Source organism: Pleurodeles waltl, chromosome 3_1 (genome assembly GCF_031143425.1).
Source record: "Pleurodeles waltl isolate 20211129_DDA chromosome 3_1, aPleWal1.hap1.20221129, whole genome shotgun sequence".
Taxonomy (NCBI): Eukaryota; Metazoa; Chordata; class Amphibia; order Caudata; family Salamandridae; genus Pleurodeles; species Pleurodeles waltl.
The window spans coordinates 669,887,202-669,904,773 of record NC_090440.1 but is presented as its reverse complement, the minus strand read 5'-3'; the positions used below and the strand labels follow the sequence as shown (position 1 = coordinate 669,904,773).

The following is a 17,572-nucleotide window of genomic DNA, read 5'->3' as shown; positions in this document are numbered from 1 at the left end:
GGAGACAGGCACTGACGCTGGGAGACATACTGATCCTGGAAGGCTGGTAGTGATACAGTGAGAAGTAGTGAGTTTGGGAGACTGTAATACTGAATCCAAACAAAGAATTGAGTCTGAAAGATGCACTGAGTGTGGAAGACAGGCACGGAGTCCGGAGTATGGGATCTGAGTAGGTGAAAAGCAATACATCTAGGAGACAGGCACCTAAAATGGGAGACTGAGCCAGGATTATGGGCACTGAATCAGCGAGATGCAATCAATCTGGGATACTGGCACTGAGGCACGAAGATGGGCACTAGACCTGGGAGATGGGCACTGAGTCTTGAACTCAGTGCCTGGGAGACAGTCACTGAGTCTAAAAGATTGGCACTGAGTCAGTGAGACAGGCTTAATTTCTGAGACTGGTTCGAAATGAGGTACTGAGTCCGGGAGATGGGCACTAACTTTAGGAGATGGATCCACTGAATCTAGGAGATGGGCACTGAGTCTGGGAGCTAGGCACTGAGTTTAGAAGATAATGAATCAGTTAGACTATGGGACTGAATCCAAGTGAAGAATGGGATCTCGGAGATTGGTCCTGAGTCTGGAGCATGGACGCCAAGCCTGGGAAAATGAGGCATGCATTCTGTTAGACTAAGGCATAGAGTTTGGGAGAGGCAGTAAGTGAGGGTGATGCATAGATTCTGCCAGACTGAGGTACAGAATCCAAACAAGGCATTGATTCTAGGAAATGCACTGACTGGGAGACTGCAGTACTGAATCCAAAATGCACAGTCTGGTAGACACACTGAGTCTGCAGACGGATACAGAGTTTAGGAGGGGCACAGAGTCTGGAAGATACTGCCACTTAGTGGGGGAGACACTAAAGCTGGGATATACACTGACTCCGGGAGATACACTGAGTCCGGGAGAGTATCACACTGAGTCTATGAGACTGTGGCACTCAGTCTGGGAGGCTGAGGCACTCAGTCTCCGAGACTAAGGCACTGAGTCTGGGAGACACATTGAGTCCGTGAGACGGGCACTGATTATGGAGGGTAGGCTGAGGATAGGAGACTGAGGGCCTGATTTATATGTTGGTGGAGAGGGAATTCCATGGCGACGGTTGAGCATTGGAGCCTGGAGAACTGACTCTGGAAGACAGGCACTGACTTTAGGAGACACACTCAGTTTAGGAGACAGGGACATTGATCTCAGAGAGCTGGACAGTGTCTGGATGATGCACGAAGTCTGAGAGATGTGCACTGAACCTGTAAGACTGGGGTACTGAATCCAAAAGAGGCATAGAGTCTGGAAGAAGAGCACTGAGTCTGTAAGACGTATTCAGCTCAGGAGAGTAGGACACTGAGTCTGGAGGATTCACATATTCTGGGAGGCGGGGTACTGAGTCTCAGAGATCTGGACACTGAGTCTGGGAGAGTCATTGATTCCAGGAGGTAGGTTAAGCATAGGAGACTAAGGGTCTGAATTATATGTTGTTGGAGAGGGAACTCTGTTGCAGCAAACTTCTCTGACGGCTCAACAGCGTAAGGGCGGTTGAAGAATTGGCTACATGTCCATCCGCCCAATTAAGATGGGCAGACATAAAGACGCTTTTTACTGTCGGTTGCTGCCAGGCTAACCCTGGTGGTAAGGGAAACTTAAAAAAAATAATGACTCCCATGACAAGGAGGGCTTCATCTTTTTTATTTTCTGAAATAAAATCCTGCTTTGGCATTTTCTTTATGAAAATAAAAAAGAAAACTGTTTGGTGCAAGCCTCCACCGTGTTGGCAGAGCTCTGCACCAAATAGGGAAAAGCTTTATCACTGTGGTTCCTGTCAATGCTTTACTGGGTCTGGAAGACAGGCACTGCCTCTGGGAGACACGCACAGCTTAGGAGAGTGGGGTGATTACTCGGAGAGCAGGACACTCACTCTAGAGGATGCACTGAGTGTGGAAGATGAGCACGGAGTCTATAGATGCATTGAGTCTGGAAGATGAGCACGGAGTCTATAGGCGCATTGAGTCTGGAAGATGAGCACGGAGTCTATAGATGCACTGAGTCTGGAAGATGAGCACGGAGTCTATAGATGCATTGAGTCTGGAAGATGAGCACGGAGTCTATAGGCGCATTGAGTCTGGAAGATGAGCACGGAGTCTATAGATGCACTGAGTCTGGAAGATGAGCACGGAGTCTATAGATGCATTGAGTCTGGAAGATGAGCACGGAGTCTATAGATGCATTGAGTCTGGAAGATGAGCACGGAGTCTATAGACGCACTGAGTCTGGGAGGCAATCATTAGTCTGGGAGGATGGACCAGTGTGTTTGCAGGCCTTGAAATGGAGCCTGTGAGACTAGAATAGATACGCATAGTGAGCCACAGCCTCTGGGACTGTGAGATGTGGACACTAGGAAAAGGAGTTACTATAACAACTATTGTAAAGAAGTGAAAGATGGTGGCATATGGCAGTGCACAACGTTTTAGGTGAAATCATATAGTCCCATAAACTGAGTTGATATGCTAAAGTTTTATAATCAGTTACACTTTGGCATTGTTTAAACCAACTCACCACACATTTCTGAGTAGGGCTACCTGTGTCCGCATTCACCAGTGTTTAGTACTATGGAAGATCACCCATCCAGCTCAACGAAAATCTGCACAGTCTTTCGAAAGCCCTTACATAACATTCCACAAATGTATTTATCTGGGACACATTCATTGTCCTTTAACCAACACAACCCTTCACTAAAGCAAGAGATTTAATGAAGTGCAGATACCTACACACAACCAAACAATACTAGACACACAGCAAGTCGATAGAAGTCCCAGAACCAGACAAAAGGGAGACAAGAATAAGAAAGCACTCTGTTGCCTCACCAATCGAAGGAGACGCAATACAAATGCTGCGAAGATATCTAACTCATCCACCTCACCTTCACTTCACTCACGTTTAGGAGCTAACTGACCAGGATGGTTAGGGTTTACTTTGAATTGAGCAAAACTCTTTAGTAAATGGCATCCAACTCCTACGTTGGCAGCCACATCAGAAACTTCACTTGGGTTCAACTAGCACCAATGCACGGCAAATACTCTAACAATGGCACCAGCAGTGTCACCTTGATTGATAGCGTGTCAGTTGTATTTTTACCTCTGATTCGTTGATGTGTTCCCAAGGAGTGAGTCACAGGGAATATAATAAATACTGTACTGATATTGGCATTCTTCCGGGAGGACATTGACTTGCTCCAGTAAAAAGTCCGAAAATAAACCGCTCAACCAGTGGTCAGTTCCTTCTGAGTAGTTGTATGCATCCTGTCCACTAAAAAAACACAGATGTCGCAAACTGGGAATTGTATTTCTCATTTAGGAACAGAAAAACATTACCAAATATCAAGCAGTGAGTTGCTTGGACCCAAGTGGCAACACTTGCAACACTAGCTACTTCAATGACAACGCCACAGATGAGACACTAAGGGGGTCATTCCAATATTGCCGCCCGCCAAGCGGAAACCGCCAATTGGCCGCTCCGCGGTCAAAAGATCGCGGAGGCCATTCAGACTTTCCCGCTGGGCCGGCGGGCGCCCGCCAAGGGAGCGCCCGGCGGGCGCCCGCCAAGGGAGCGCCCGGCGGCCCAGCGGGAAAGGCCCTGCAACACAGAAGCCGGCTCCGAATGGAGCCGGCGGTGTTGCAGGGGTGCGACGGGTGCAGTTGCACCCGTCGCGATTTTCACTGTCTGCTATGCAGACAGTGAAAATCATGCTGGGGCCCTGTTAGGGGGCCCCTGCACTGCCCATGCCAGTGGCATGGGCAGTGCAGGGGCCCCACGACACCCGTTCCCGCCATCCTGTTCCTGGCGGTAAAAACCGCCAGGAACAGGCTGGCGGGAAGGGGGTCGGAATCCCCATGGCGGCGCTGCTTGCAGCGCCGCCATGGAGGATTCTCCCAGCCGGGGGAAATCCGGCGGAAAACCGCCGGACCCGGCTGGGCGACCGCGGCTTTACAGCCGTGGCCGCCATGGAGGATTCTCCCAGCCGGGGGAAATCCGGCGGAAAACCGCCGGACCCGGCTGGGTGACCGCGGCTTTACAGCCGTGGTCGGAATGCCAAATGAAGCACCGCCAGCCTGTTGGCGGTGCTTCCGACGACATCCACCCTGGCGTTCATAGACCGCCAGGGTTGGAATGAGGGGCTAAGATTCTCAGGTACTTCCAAGGGAATTCTTAAGTGCCACACCCTTGTGAGAAGAACTTCACATACATTTATCCAGGAGGCACAAATATCCAAACATTCTATTCTACCTCAAACAGTCCTCTCACCAAACAGACAGCTTCAGTACCAAGTTTCTAAATGTGCACCATATAGCACTGGTCAAACTCATCACCTGACTCTCTGTGCGTCACAGAAGTCTCCTAGCATAATGTCACCCACAAGATGGAACTGAATCGTATTTCTAAGCCTAATGATGCAACCTCTTATGGCAAAATTGAAAGAAATGCATGATCACAGCTCTTACTTGTAGATTATATGGCTTTTAGCACCTTCAGTCACACTGCCAGAAGGAGGGAGCCATTTTAGGGTGCTCAGGTTATTCACAAATGGATGCATCTATAAAGTACCTATGAAATAAAGTCTCCCTGATCCACAAATCTATCGGGTATTACCTAGAGAGTACCACTCTTATCTTTCCTGCTCCATACCTGTTAGTCTGTTTGGCTCATATCATGGCCATCCATATACAAGGTAACCTTCTTCATATTTGCTGACCACATCCAAATCCCCTTAAGAATCTAGACTGCATCTAGTGGACTATCAACGGATGTTTCCTTGCCTGTCAGACATCCCAGAATGAGTGCACCACTGCAGGCTTCTCCTTGGTGCCTCCAGAGTGGAGATCCAGCATCTGGGCCATCCCCCCTTCCTTCCCACAGTCTTACCATTCAGCTGACCAACTTTGATGCTCCAAACTCTAATGCCACAGAAAATGCCCGGTTTTAGGGTCCTCTTTAATGCCTAGCCAATTGCACCAGAGCTCAGCACTGGCTTCCGAAGCACATCGCATCGCATACAGCTTCTACAAGAATTTTCAGGCACTAGGACAGCTTCAAATATCCCAGAATCAAGGTGCATGCTCCGACTCTGATTGAAAACACTTTTATCACATCACCCTACCTTGAAAGTCCTTCATTTGCTTCTGGGGCAGCAGGGATCCCAGTACCAGACACTCTGTGACATGAATGAGGCCTGCATGCCAGTTACCTTAGCAAGATCTTGATAGTTTACTAGCAGCCAACCAGCTGCCTCTGGTTGCAAACCCGCAAGCTACCTATCACGTACATGAACAGGGTCCACAGGCTTGATGCTCTATCACTTCATACATAAACCCTGCCATGATATCACCTGAAGAAGCTTCATAGGTGTCTACAAAGGGCTGAAAGCTCATGGGTTCTTATTGGTTGAAGAAACTATTTCCTCATAAGGGGCGAAAGTGCCACAGCAGCCAAGCAACAACCACTTTTTGGCAACCCAGCACCATTGCCTACTTTTCCTTTGGTGTGATGTGAGTATCATGTAGCTTCACCCTCCCTCCCCCCCCCCTCCCCCCCCCCCCGAAGAAAGACCCGGGATAGTTACATTCATAGAAATAAGTGAGCACCAGTTTGCCTGTTTCTACGTGGCCACTGTTCTGCCGTGAGCACTCTCTTGTAGAGGCCATAAGCGCATTGCCTATAGATAAAACTTAAAACAAAACTCAGGAATAGTTTTTGCACAGTTCTTCTCCAGTTCTGCCTTTGGATCTCATGCAATTGCGGGATTTGGCGCTGTTTTGTTCACGACATAACCAACGTAAGTACCGTGGGATTTCTCACCCCCAAAACGATCACGTTTGCAGACCGTCCACGGGAGGAATTTTTGCGTTTGACCGCATTCCAGGCAGTGTTTGTCAGATTTTGGTTGAAAGGATAAGAGAGGGGCGAGGGTTCCCAGAGCTGCGGAGGGCTGACATTCCTCTGCCGCCTGTGGTCCCGGGCTGGGCGCCTGCTTTGTGTTCTGGCCCAGGGCATGTGCAGGATCAGCCTGTAAAAGTGACTAATAATCCCGTCGTCTCTGACCTCGGGTTCGAGGCCTCTTGGCTGCACGTTGGCGCTATTTTTGTACCTTATGCGGTGCTTGAGGGCAGCCTGGGAGCTTGAAAACTCGGCCGAGGTTCCATCGTGTTCGTGGAGATACCCGGCTTTGTTTCTGCGTTCTGGACTGACTCTCCATACCTCTTTAAGTATGAGGAAAATGTTCTTTGTCAGTGCTGTTTATTTGGGGTTGGGGGCGGAGTTTACAAGGAAGATGGCAGACAGCATTGTACACTGTGCAGGTCCGTGTGGTCTTCTGCCAAGATATGTGCGAGTTTTAAACACTGACTGTCTCCTTGGCGGTGAAGCAGATAAAAGAGGCTTTTGCAAGGAACCTGAAACGTCGAGAGCGTGCACAGTCAAAACAATAGTCTCACTTTTGTATTTGCGCTATCGGCAGGACTCTGTCCCATTTTTTGAAAGTAAGCCATACCTGTTCCGGCCGCTCCCCTTACTAGCCCAACAACCTCTCGAATCATACCCCCTTCTCATTTAATCTCCAGGACTTTCCCTTCAGCCCCCCACCTGTGCTATTTCCTTGGAATTTTCCTGAACCTGGATCCAAGTGAAGAGCATACCATTTTGTAATGGAGCCCCCAAAAGAAGGACCATGATAGGATTTCAGGTTGTGCTGGGTGTGCCAGTCATTCCTACACAGGAATTCCAGCCCCACGACCTGTCCACAGGATGCAGGGACAAGCCTGGTTCTGTGAAACGAGGGATGGGCCTTGCACGTGTCCTTTAAATAGTGAAAGCAACTCGGAGCACGGGTTCGGCGCACTGCAGTCAGGGTAGCTGGATGGTTGAAAGGTGTGTGCAGTGTGGGGAGCAGTGATAGTAATGTAGTGTTATGAGGGGGGGTTACACTTTTGAAAGGTGGATGGAGTGTAGAGTGCTTCGGTGGCTCAATGGAAACAGCGAGGATGACTCTGGTTGAAAGGTGGAGACTGAAGAGCAGTGTTGGCGGTGAAGAGGTGGGTGAGAATGGCTGGATGCTTGAGAGGCAGAGGTACTGCGGAAGGAAGCAGGGTAGGAAAGAGCTGTGAGGAAGGCTGAATGGATGAAAGATAGAGGGGTGTGAAGAGCAGTGGTGGTGCAGCAGAGTTGGGAAGACGGTGGTAAAAGGCGAAGCGAGCGTGGCAGCCGGTGTGGTTCGGTGGTTGAATAATGGACATGGTGTGAAACACAGTGGGGTTCAGAGTTGAGTTGAAGAGTGTTGAATGATGATAGAGGGGGTAAGATGCCAAAATGTGAATTGAGGACTATATATAAACATTGGAGTTGAGAGACACCAATTTTTTGGGTGTCTAATTGGAGTTGAGAGGGACCACCTGTATACAACTAACTGAAAATATTCTTTGGTGTGACAACATAAGTTAAATTAAATACACAGCTTATCCTTCCACTATCCAAAAGAGAAAGCATTCTCCAAGGCTTCCAGGCTGAACTCAGACATTAGAGCCCAGCGTTTTTAGGTTATACAGGTCCCCTAGTGACCCAGAACTCTTCCGTGGTTGAGGGCACCCCTACCTGCCCCAACAGGGCCCGGCTCACCAACCACCTCAGTGCTCGGATTCCCACCGGATGCGGGGATTGAGATGAGGAGACTCTTATCTTCTCCAGCTGGTTTCGATTTATCCAGGTTCAAGGCCGGAAATTCCAGAGAAATAAGGTGGGCGCAGCAGGAGGGTGATGTGCTGGCAGCAGGTCCTGGCTGTGGAAGGTGGGGGAGCGAGGGTGGGGTAAACGAAGGTGATTTATAGATCTGCACATTGTGAGACGAGGTAGAGGAGGTTGGGGCGGTGGCAGACTGCTTTTTGGAATTCCTCTGTGAAGCCAGCGAGCAGGATTTTCCACAGTGCTTGTGTGTTCTCACTGGAGAGACGCCATTCCGAGCGTTTTTCCGCAGTAAAAAACAGGAAACCCATTGCCCATTTACTGTACATGCAGTTCGTTTTTACAACCATGAACTCTGGTACCCCACCCACGGCATTAAATCACCTGGGAGGGCCCTAGGTATGTCTTCCTAAACCCTGTGCATCGCTTTATAGTCCTAAAGATGTTCCCACCCACTGGCTTTAACCCCACAGATCTCTCCCGTTACTTCACACCCCGTAAAACTCCCCAAGATGTCTCGCTCAGCACTTCCGGTTCTGTCTGGGTCCCTGGAGATCTCCTGTAGGGTTGGAAGTCCCTGGTGCCGTGGCCGTGTGAAACCCTGCTCCTCATGTTCACATTCCGGCTCACCTGGCATGGCGTCTGGTGCAAGAGCCCGTGTCACAAGGCACTCAACAAGGGATCCATAAGGTTTTGTGTGTTTGTCACCACCACAGTGCTGTACTCTGTTGGTTGATAGGAATGTACCACAGAGAGGTACTCCTTTTAACAAGAGGAGTGGCTACTGATCCTTGACTAGGCAACATTAATAAGGTTGGGGGAGGGTGATTATTAGTTGCTGAATTCTGTCCCTCCCTCAAGCATCAAACTCAATCAATCAGGGATTTGTAAAGCGCACTACTCACCCGTGAGGGTCTCAAGGCGCTGATGGGGTAGGGGGGTGGGGGTGGGGTACTGCTTTTGCTCGAACAGCCAGGTCTTGAGAAGTTTCCTGAATGGTAAGGAGGTCTTTGGTCTGGCGCTGGTGGGTGGGAAGAGTGTTCCATATTTTGGCGGCGAGGTGTGAGAATGATCTACCGCCGGTTATAGTTCTGCGGACGCATGGAATGGTTGTGAGGGCGAGGTCGGCGGAGCGGAGATGTCGGGTCGGCATGTAGAAGGAGAGCCCTCTGTTGAGGTATTCTGGTCGGGTGTTGTGCAGTGCTTTGTGAGCGTGGGTGAGGAGTTTGAATGTGATTCTCTTGTTGACTGGGAGCCAGTTCAAGTTTCTCAGGGGGTCTGTGATGTGGCAGTGGTGGGGGATGTCCAGGATGAGGCGTGCAGAGGCATTCTGGACTGAGGTGCCTTCCTTAGGGCCCTCCCTGTGTAAATCAGTCTAGTATGACTCGACAGAGCCCCCTGATTGGCGGTTACTTTATGTCATATTCATGAGAAGACATGGGTGCATGAGAGGTGGGGTCCATGTATTGCCGTCCCACAGGTTGCTTGTAACCCTTATGTTTGTAGCGTGCTCCGTAAGCTTTCATAGTACTCATTGTAGTTGAATCCCCGCCTCCCTGCCTGTCCCATTGCACTGCCATAGTACCCCTCGCTCACACCCCCACCCCAACTTAGAAACTGCTGTAATGCCAAGTAAGTTTCAGTTCTGTGATTGCAGCAGGGAGGATACTTGGGCCCATATTTATACCTTTTTAGCACCACATTTGCACCGCTTTTTGATGCAAAAACGGCACAAACTTACAAAATACAATTGTATTTTGCAAGTTTGCGCCAGTTTTGTGTAAAAAAATGACGCAAATGTGGTGCTAAAAAAGTATAAATATGGGCCTTAGTTTTAATTGCACTTGGACCACTCCAGTCCCAGCAAGTGATCCAGTGGTCTGAGAAGAGCAATGCTACAATAAAGAAGGCATGGCCACAGCTGCGCTCTACGTACAAAGAGAAGGGCTGCCTGTGCATCCCCTGCATCATGTGCCCTTTTCTGCTGGGGAAGCAGGATCCCAGCAACAGCACATGATTGGTCATCGGCGTTCATTAACAATTACAGTTTCACATGTTTCCTGTTTGCTGTAGAGACAGGGCCAAAACTATCAGTGGTTCAGCAGCTTCAGAGGCACTCTGCGATAGAGGCCTAAGGTGCACTCTGAGCCCCAATTATTATGGTATTTTACTACCCATCTGGTGCCCCTCTTTCAAATGTATTTCATTTGTCTTATAGCGCCTCTCTTACCAGCGTTGGGTGTTGGAGCACTTTACATCACACACACATATAGAGACAAAGAATCATGCATGTGTAAACCAGTGTATAGAAAATGTTACATAAGACAAAGGGGACTTCAAGGTGCAGGCTTCACGTCATCCACACTGGTAGGCATTTTGTAAAGAGTGCTTGGTCTGGGAAAGCATATACACAGGATTCAGAATGTAACGAAGTGGTTATGGGTGACTTTACTAACAACAATTTATTTCTACCTAAACAAACTCTTTTTAGCAAAATTAGGTTAATCAAAGACTGGGAAGAAGCAAACTTTTAACCTGTACCATATAGTTTCACTGCAGCTCTTTGATGGCCGTTCATAGCTTATTGTGTTAGATTATGACTAAATTATGAACTGCACAACTGTTGGATATACCAGGAACTCTGCAGTGCTTTTAAAACTGCTACACTGCTACAGAGGCACCCCACCCCACCCTTCCAGCCTCCCTGGGAAACGCCCGATGCCCGGGTAGGCCAGTCCGGACTTGGGAGGCACTAAGTAGAGCAGGACAGGAATGTCGGGCAGAGAAGAGCATATAGGTGTACAGTCATATGCAGACATACAAGGTGGAATCAAAAGTCTGACTTGCTCATAAATAGACCATCACACAGGAGAATAGAGACTTCTACCTTTTTTGTTAACTTGCAGTCCTTAATTGTCTAACGCCCCTTCCTTTGTGGCGGCGCATGTCTACGTTTATACCTTTTGTTTCTCGTGCAGTCCTTCTTTGTTGTCTAGCATCCCCTTCCCTAGAGGGAGCACTTTTCTCCAGACTTTATGATGTTACTTAAAACACACGGAAAGCAACATATGCCTCATTTTAACACCACGTTTTATTTTTTACAAAATTAGTGAAGTAACTGTGATGCACTGTTTGGGTATTTTGCTTAAATCCTAATCTACCACTACTTTCTACGTTTTTATTCGCAACTGTGTGTTGTTTTCTTTGTCCAACTGCAGGCCAATGCCAACATATAAGGTGGACGCTGACAAAGGGTTTAACTTCTCGGTGGGGGACGACGCTTTTGTGTGCCAGAAGAAGAACCACTTCCAGGTCACGGTCTACGTCGGCATGATTGGGGATCCCAAGTATGTGAAGACCCCTGAGGGGCTGAAGCCCCTGGAATGCTTCTACCTGAAGCTACACGGAGTCAAGGCAAGTCGTGTTAGACCGGGGAACGAAGGGTAGACCTCGTGTTCTTCTGCCTGGCACAGAGGAGGAGCAGTCAGCAATACCACAGGGGCAGAGAGGGGCGCAAAAGTGTCTGGAACCCCTTTAATGGGAGAAGGAAATGGGGCATTAACCCCAGCATCAGAGAGGGCATCAAATGCCTTGAAGTGTGGTAGAATGGACCCCTGGGGGTATTGCAGCGAGATATATATATATATACATACATATATATATATATATATATATATATATATATATATATATATATATATATATATATATATATATATGTATATATCTCCTTTGAAAAAGGAGATGGAGCTTAAAACTGAGGGTGAGTTAGAAGAGTCTACTGCGTCCCCAGAGGGAGGAGGAAATAAAAGCCCTGGTTGGTAGCAGGTACAAGCTACGAGAGAGGTACATTTAGCCCTAGAACTAGTAAGTGAGAGTGGGTAAACGTTTGGGATGAGGGTGAAAGGGGGCTGAGGGAAGAAGACTTGAAACGCATTGAATGGCTGGAAGTCCCTGAGGGGATGAACAGGAGGAGAGGGAGGGAAAAAGAAAGACGATAGGAGGAAGTGACTGAGAGGAAGAGAGATAAAGGGTAATAGAAACAGAAACCAGGTGCGAGGGAAAGAGGAGGACATCAATAGGAAGAAGTAGACAGAGCTTTGGAAAAGGGGAAGAGTCTATGTCCATATGTATGTGGTATTTCAGTAGTGCAAACCTAGCTAATTGTATGTTTTTATTCAGCTTTATATAAGTGAACATGACCAGAGTGCATTACAGAGCTTCATAATAAGAAAGATGGAATTATCGTAATCGGGGGAGACATTATAGAACATGGTGTAAATATAGCACATAATAAAACAAAATCATACAATTTGACAGAGTATAAAAAGGAAAAATGTGTTTATCCATGATTCTCCTCGCATCACTGTGAGTATGCTTTAGAGCTGCTGACACGGATTTCAGATTTAAAACAACTCAGTGCTCCATACCAATTTTTTGGGAGTCGACAGTATCAAACCAGTAATAAATATTAAAGGGAGGTGGTGGGAATCAGAGGGAACAACTGAGATATGATATGAACAAAAATGATGGGCCAGGTTTAAGAGGCCCCTAGTGCCACCTTACGCCACATTACGTCAATTTCCTTATGCTAAGGTGGCGTTAGTGTGGCAAAAACGACGTGCCATATCTACAAAGTGGTGCAATGCATGCATTGCACCACTTTGTAAACCCTTGTGCCACATTATGCCTGCACCAGCCATGATGTAGGCAAGGGGGCGTTGCGGCGTTAGGAGGCCCAGAAAAATGATGCAGTGGAAGCTATAAGATTCCACTGTGCCATTTTTTGTGGCATTTTAACGCCTGCCTAAAGCAGATATTAAAATGACACTCCCATTGTTTTCAATGGGCCTCCTTTCACTTTGCAGGATTAGTGTCCAAATGTTTGGTGCTAATCCTGCAAAGCACCAAACTAGCATCAAAAGTTTTGATGCTAGTTCCCTAACATGCGCCATGGTGTGCCGTATCATAACTATGGCACACACATGGTGAAGTTGAGGGGGGAGGCGCAGTGGGCGCAAGAAAAGAGGCGTATCAGGACATGATGCACCACTTTTCATAAAACTGGCCTGATGTTTCTTCCTATCTAAAAACATAGTGAAACTCAAAAGTCAAGTGGTGTGTTCCTTGTTCTTCATTATCAAAATTATTGCTGAAAATGTGTAAGGAAATGCCTCCTTGGCATGGTTACCCCCTGACTTTTTGCCTTTGCTGATGCCAAGTTATGATTTGAAAGTGTGCTGAGGCCTGCTAACCAGGCCCCAGCACCAGTGTTCTTTCCCTAACCTGTACCTTTGTTTCCACAATTGCCACACCCTGGCATCCAGGTAAGTCCCTTGTAACTGGTACCCCTGGTACCAAGGGCCCTGATGCCAGGGAAGGTCTCTAAGGGCTGCAGCATGTCTTATGCCACCCTGGAGACCCCTCACTCAGCACAGACACACTGCTTGCCAGCTTGTGTGTGCTGGTGGGGAGAAAATGACTAAGTCGACATGGCACTCCCCTCAGGGTGCCATGCCAACCTCACACTGCCAATGGCATAGATAAGTCACCCCTCTAGCAGGCCTTACAGCCCTACGGCAGGGTGCACTATACCATAGGTGAGGGCATAGGTGCATGAGCACTATGCCCCTACAGTGTCTAAGCAAAACCTTAGACATTGTAAGTGCAGGGTAGCCATAAGAGTATATGGTCTGGGAGTCTGTCATACACGAACTCCACAGCACCATAATGCCTACACTGAAAACTGGGAAGTTTGTTATCAAACTTCTCAGCACAATAAATGCACACTGATGCCAGTGTACATTTTATTGTGAAATACACCCCAGAGGGCATCTTAGAGATGCCCCCTGAAAACATACCCGACTTCCAGTGTGGGCTGACTAGTTTTGCCAGCCTGCCACACACCAGACATGTTGCTGGCCACATGGGGAGAGTGCCTTTGTCACTCTGTGGCTAGTAACAAAGCCGGTACTGGGTGGAGGTGCTTCTCACCTTCCCCTGCAGGAACTGTAACACCTGGCGGTGAGCCTCAAAGGCTCACCCCCTTTGTTACAGCGCCACAGGGCATTCCAGCTAGTGGAGATGCCTGCCCCCTCCGGCCACGGCCCCACTTTTGGCGGCAAGGCCAGAGGAGATAATGAGAAAAACAAGGAGGAGTCACTGGCCAGTCAGGACAACCCCTAAGGTGTCCTGAGCTGAGGTGACTGACTTTTAGAAATCCTCCATCTTGCAGATGGAGGATTCCCCCAATAGGATTAGTGATGTGCCCCCCTCCCCTCAGGGAGGAGGCAGAAAGAGGGTGTAGCCACCCTCAGGGCTAGTAGCCATTGGCTACTAACCCCCCAGACCTAAACACCCCCCTAAATTGAGTATTTAGGGGCCCCCAGAACCTAGGAAAATAGATTCCTGCAACCTGAAGACAAAGAAGGACTGCTGACCTGAAAGCCCTGCAGAGAAGCTGGAGACACCAACTGCTTTGGCCCCAGCCCTACCGGCCTGTCTCCCCACTTCAAGAAAAACTGCAACAGCGACGCGTCCCCCATGGTCCAGCGACCACTGAAGCCTCAGAGGACTACCCTGCATCTAAAAGGACCAAGAACTCCCGAGGACAGCGGCTCTGTTCCAAAGAAGCTACAACTTTGCAACAAAGAAACAACTTTTAAAGGACTGCACGTTTCCCGCCGGAAGCGTGAGATTTTCCACACTGCACCCGATGCCCCCGGCTCGACCTGCGGAGAACCAACACTACAGGGAGGACTCCCCGGCGACTGCGACCCTGTGAGTAGCCAGAGTTGACCCCTCTGAACCCGCCCCAGCGACGCCTGCAGAGGGAATCCAGAGGCTCCCCCTGACCGCGACTGCCTGCTTCAAAGAACCCGACGCCTGGTAAAGACACTGCACCCGCAGCCCCCAGGACCTGAAGGATCCGACCTCCAGTGCAGAAGCGACCCCCAGGTGGCCCTTTCCCTTGCCAGGTGGTGGCTACCCCGAGGAGCCCCCCCCCTTGCCTTCCTGCTTTGCTGAAGAGACCTCTGGGTCTCCCATTGAAACCTATTGCAAACCCGATGCCTGTTTGCACTCTGCACCTGGCCGCCCCCGTACCACTGAGGGTGTACTTTTTGTGCTGACTTGTGTCCCCCCCGGTGCCCTACAAAACCCCCCCTGGTCTGCCCTCCGAAGTCACGGGTACCTACCTGCTGGCAGACTGGAACCAGGGCACCCCCTTCTCCATTGAAGCCTGTGCGTTTTGGGCACTACTTTGACCTCTGCACCTGACCGGCCCTGAGCTGCTGGTGTGGTAACTTTGGGGTTGCCCTGAACCCCCAACGGTGGGCTACCTTGGACCCAACTTTGAACCCTGTAGGTGGTTTACTTACCTGTAAAACTAACAAATACTTACCTCCCCCAGGAACTGTTGAAATTTGCACTGTCTAGTTTTAAAATAGCTTATTGCCATTTTTGCCAAAACTGTACATGTTATTTTGCTGATTCAAAGTTACTATGATACCTAAGTGAAGTACCTTTCATTTGAAGTATTGATTGTAAATCTTGAACCTGTGGTTCTTAAAATAAACTAAGAAAATATATTTTTCTATATAAAAACCTATTGGCCTGGAATTGTCTTTGAGTGTGTGTTCCTCATTTACTGCTTGTGTGTGTACAACAAATGCTTAACACTACCCTCTGATATGCCTACTGCTCGACCACACTACCACAAAATAGAGCATTAGAATTATCTCTTTTTGCCACTATCTTACCTCTAAGGGGAACTCTTGGACTCTGTGCATGCTATTTCTTACTTTGAAATAGTACATACAGAGCCAACTTCCTACAAAATGTGTTTAAAAAAGACCACAAAATAACCCTTGCTTTGTTGCAGTAACACACCAGTGAGCTAATGGGCTGTGTCCGTGTTGATAGGACGTTATTGACAACGCCGTCTAACCTAAGCAATGAAAGGTCTGGAAAAATGTATAGAAATTTAGAAGCTACCCAACTGTATAAAGCTGTGACCTGTCGTTTGTATGATATAGTTTGTTTTGACCATCATAAAATGCTTGAAAATTATCCAACATTAGAAGTACTTGGTGTGATGGATGACATTAGGCTTATATAAATGTCCACGCTGACAGGTGCATAGATGCCCTCTCGTCCAATTTCCTGACCAGAAGCTGTTTCCTATCTTCTAAGTGAGTTCAAGGGAATTCAAGGTCTCTCTTTCGATGGTGGCAAAGTTGTGATAATTCAGTTGCGTGAATTTTTCCACTCTGCAATTATTTTAGATTGGTGGGTATGTGCACACCAAACAGCTGCACAGTAATGTTTACTTTTCACCTTTTTTACCCAGCGGTTGCATGAACGCCAGAGCTTACCATTGAAATAGGTTACATATTCCATGCCAACCATTCCTAGTCCAGTAGTGCAGATTACATCATGATAACTTTAATGTGGTATTTTGGTGCCGAACTGGTATACAAAAGTAGGAATTCACAGCAACAAAAGGTTGACGTAAAAGAGCTGATGCAGCGAAGCACAAGCTGTAGGTTTTTCTCTAGTTGATATTGTGCCAATAGATACATAATATTTAGGCACCCTCAAAACGTTTGAGAAATCTAGAAGAGTCTGACTCTAGTAGGCAATAGTATATGATTATCCCACTAACACATTATTGGGTTTAAAATATAAACAATTACATTACATTTCGAAAATAATACCTATTAGCTGGTAGAATGAATTTTTAATGACTCAAATTGATTTTCTCAAAAAGAATTTGAGAAACAGAGAAGAGGTACCCAGAACATCATTAAAACTATTAGTAGAAAAAAATGTGAAGTAAAGTTTTTCAAGAATTGAAACCATTATTAGAGTTAGTTCTCTATTTCAAAACAACTCTCACCTCTTCTATCAGTTTTGGCTTTCAGCTTATTTTTCTTGGATTTCTTTTCACTTTATAAAGGCCCATGAATGGTGAAACAGCCACCCGGCTACTTTATTTTGGACTAGCAGGAGCATTGCTGCTGGATGAATGACTTACAATTTTGAATATCTCTGGTGAGCTGTGTTCACCAGATCAAAATTCAATCACACATCATCAGTTGCAAAGACGTATTAAGAGAGATAGAACAATAGCTTAATAATGTAAGAAATGTCCGCTATTTTATTTCACAGCTGTGTGTTGATTAGTCACTTTTGAATTCCTTTTAATTCCAACCTTACATCTATAGCAACTTGCAGAGATGTAAAAATATGAAGGAGGGGTCAGGGGCCTATTAATCCTCAAGATTTTGGGTGATGGTTGGTGGTTTTGTAGTAATCTATTGTGAAAGGTCACATTTGGGATGTCATAGATGCATATACTCAAATCAGTATCTGTTAGCACACTACTCTTATTCCATATAGTTTAATATTCTGCATAGTAATTGTGCATATTCATTCATATAGTGGGGGTTACCTCTAACATTTCCTAGTGGATCAGGTCTATTTATTTTAAAGCTCCAGCAGTTGCAGATTGTGTGGTCTGCAAAATGAATAGCCCTGTGTCGAATATCTGTTTTCTGTTACTGTGCTTTTTTTAAATCCACAGTCACGACTAAGCTTTGCTCCTCAATGTGTGGTGCAAACCGTTTCCAAAGAGAAATAATGCATTATATATTTTTGATGGAGTGGCATGTATTGGTACATATACAATTGGAACATCAGTTTTGGTATCTAAAAAATGTAACTCATCTTGACCGAATTCGGAACATTATTGAAGCCTAATAAAAATGCCACATATGTTGGTTATACATTGTCCCATATTAGAAGGTCATCAATGTAACATAGCCATAATTAAATATGGTGAATC

At 47.2% G+C, this 17,572-nt stretch overlaps 1 protein-coding gene across 1 annotated transcript in view; it reads left to right on the top strand.

The window, feature by feature from the left end:
* Nucleotides 1-17,572, top strand: part of MYRF (myelin regulatory factor) — a 385,038-nt gene that overhangs the window by 215,006 nt on the left and 152,460 nt on the right. Inside the window, exon 8 of the mRNA XM_069223234.1 lies at nucleotides 10,944-11,139. Coding sequence (XP_069079335.1) covers nucleotides 10,944-11,139 — 196 coding nt within the window. The remainder of the gene's footprint in view (nucleotides 1-10,943; nucleotides 11,140-17,572) is intronic.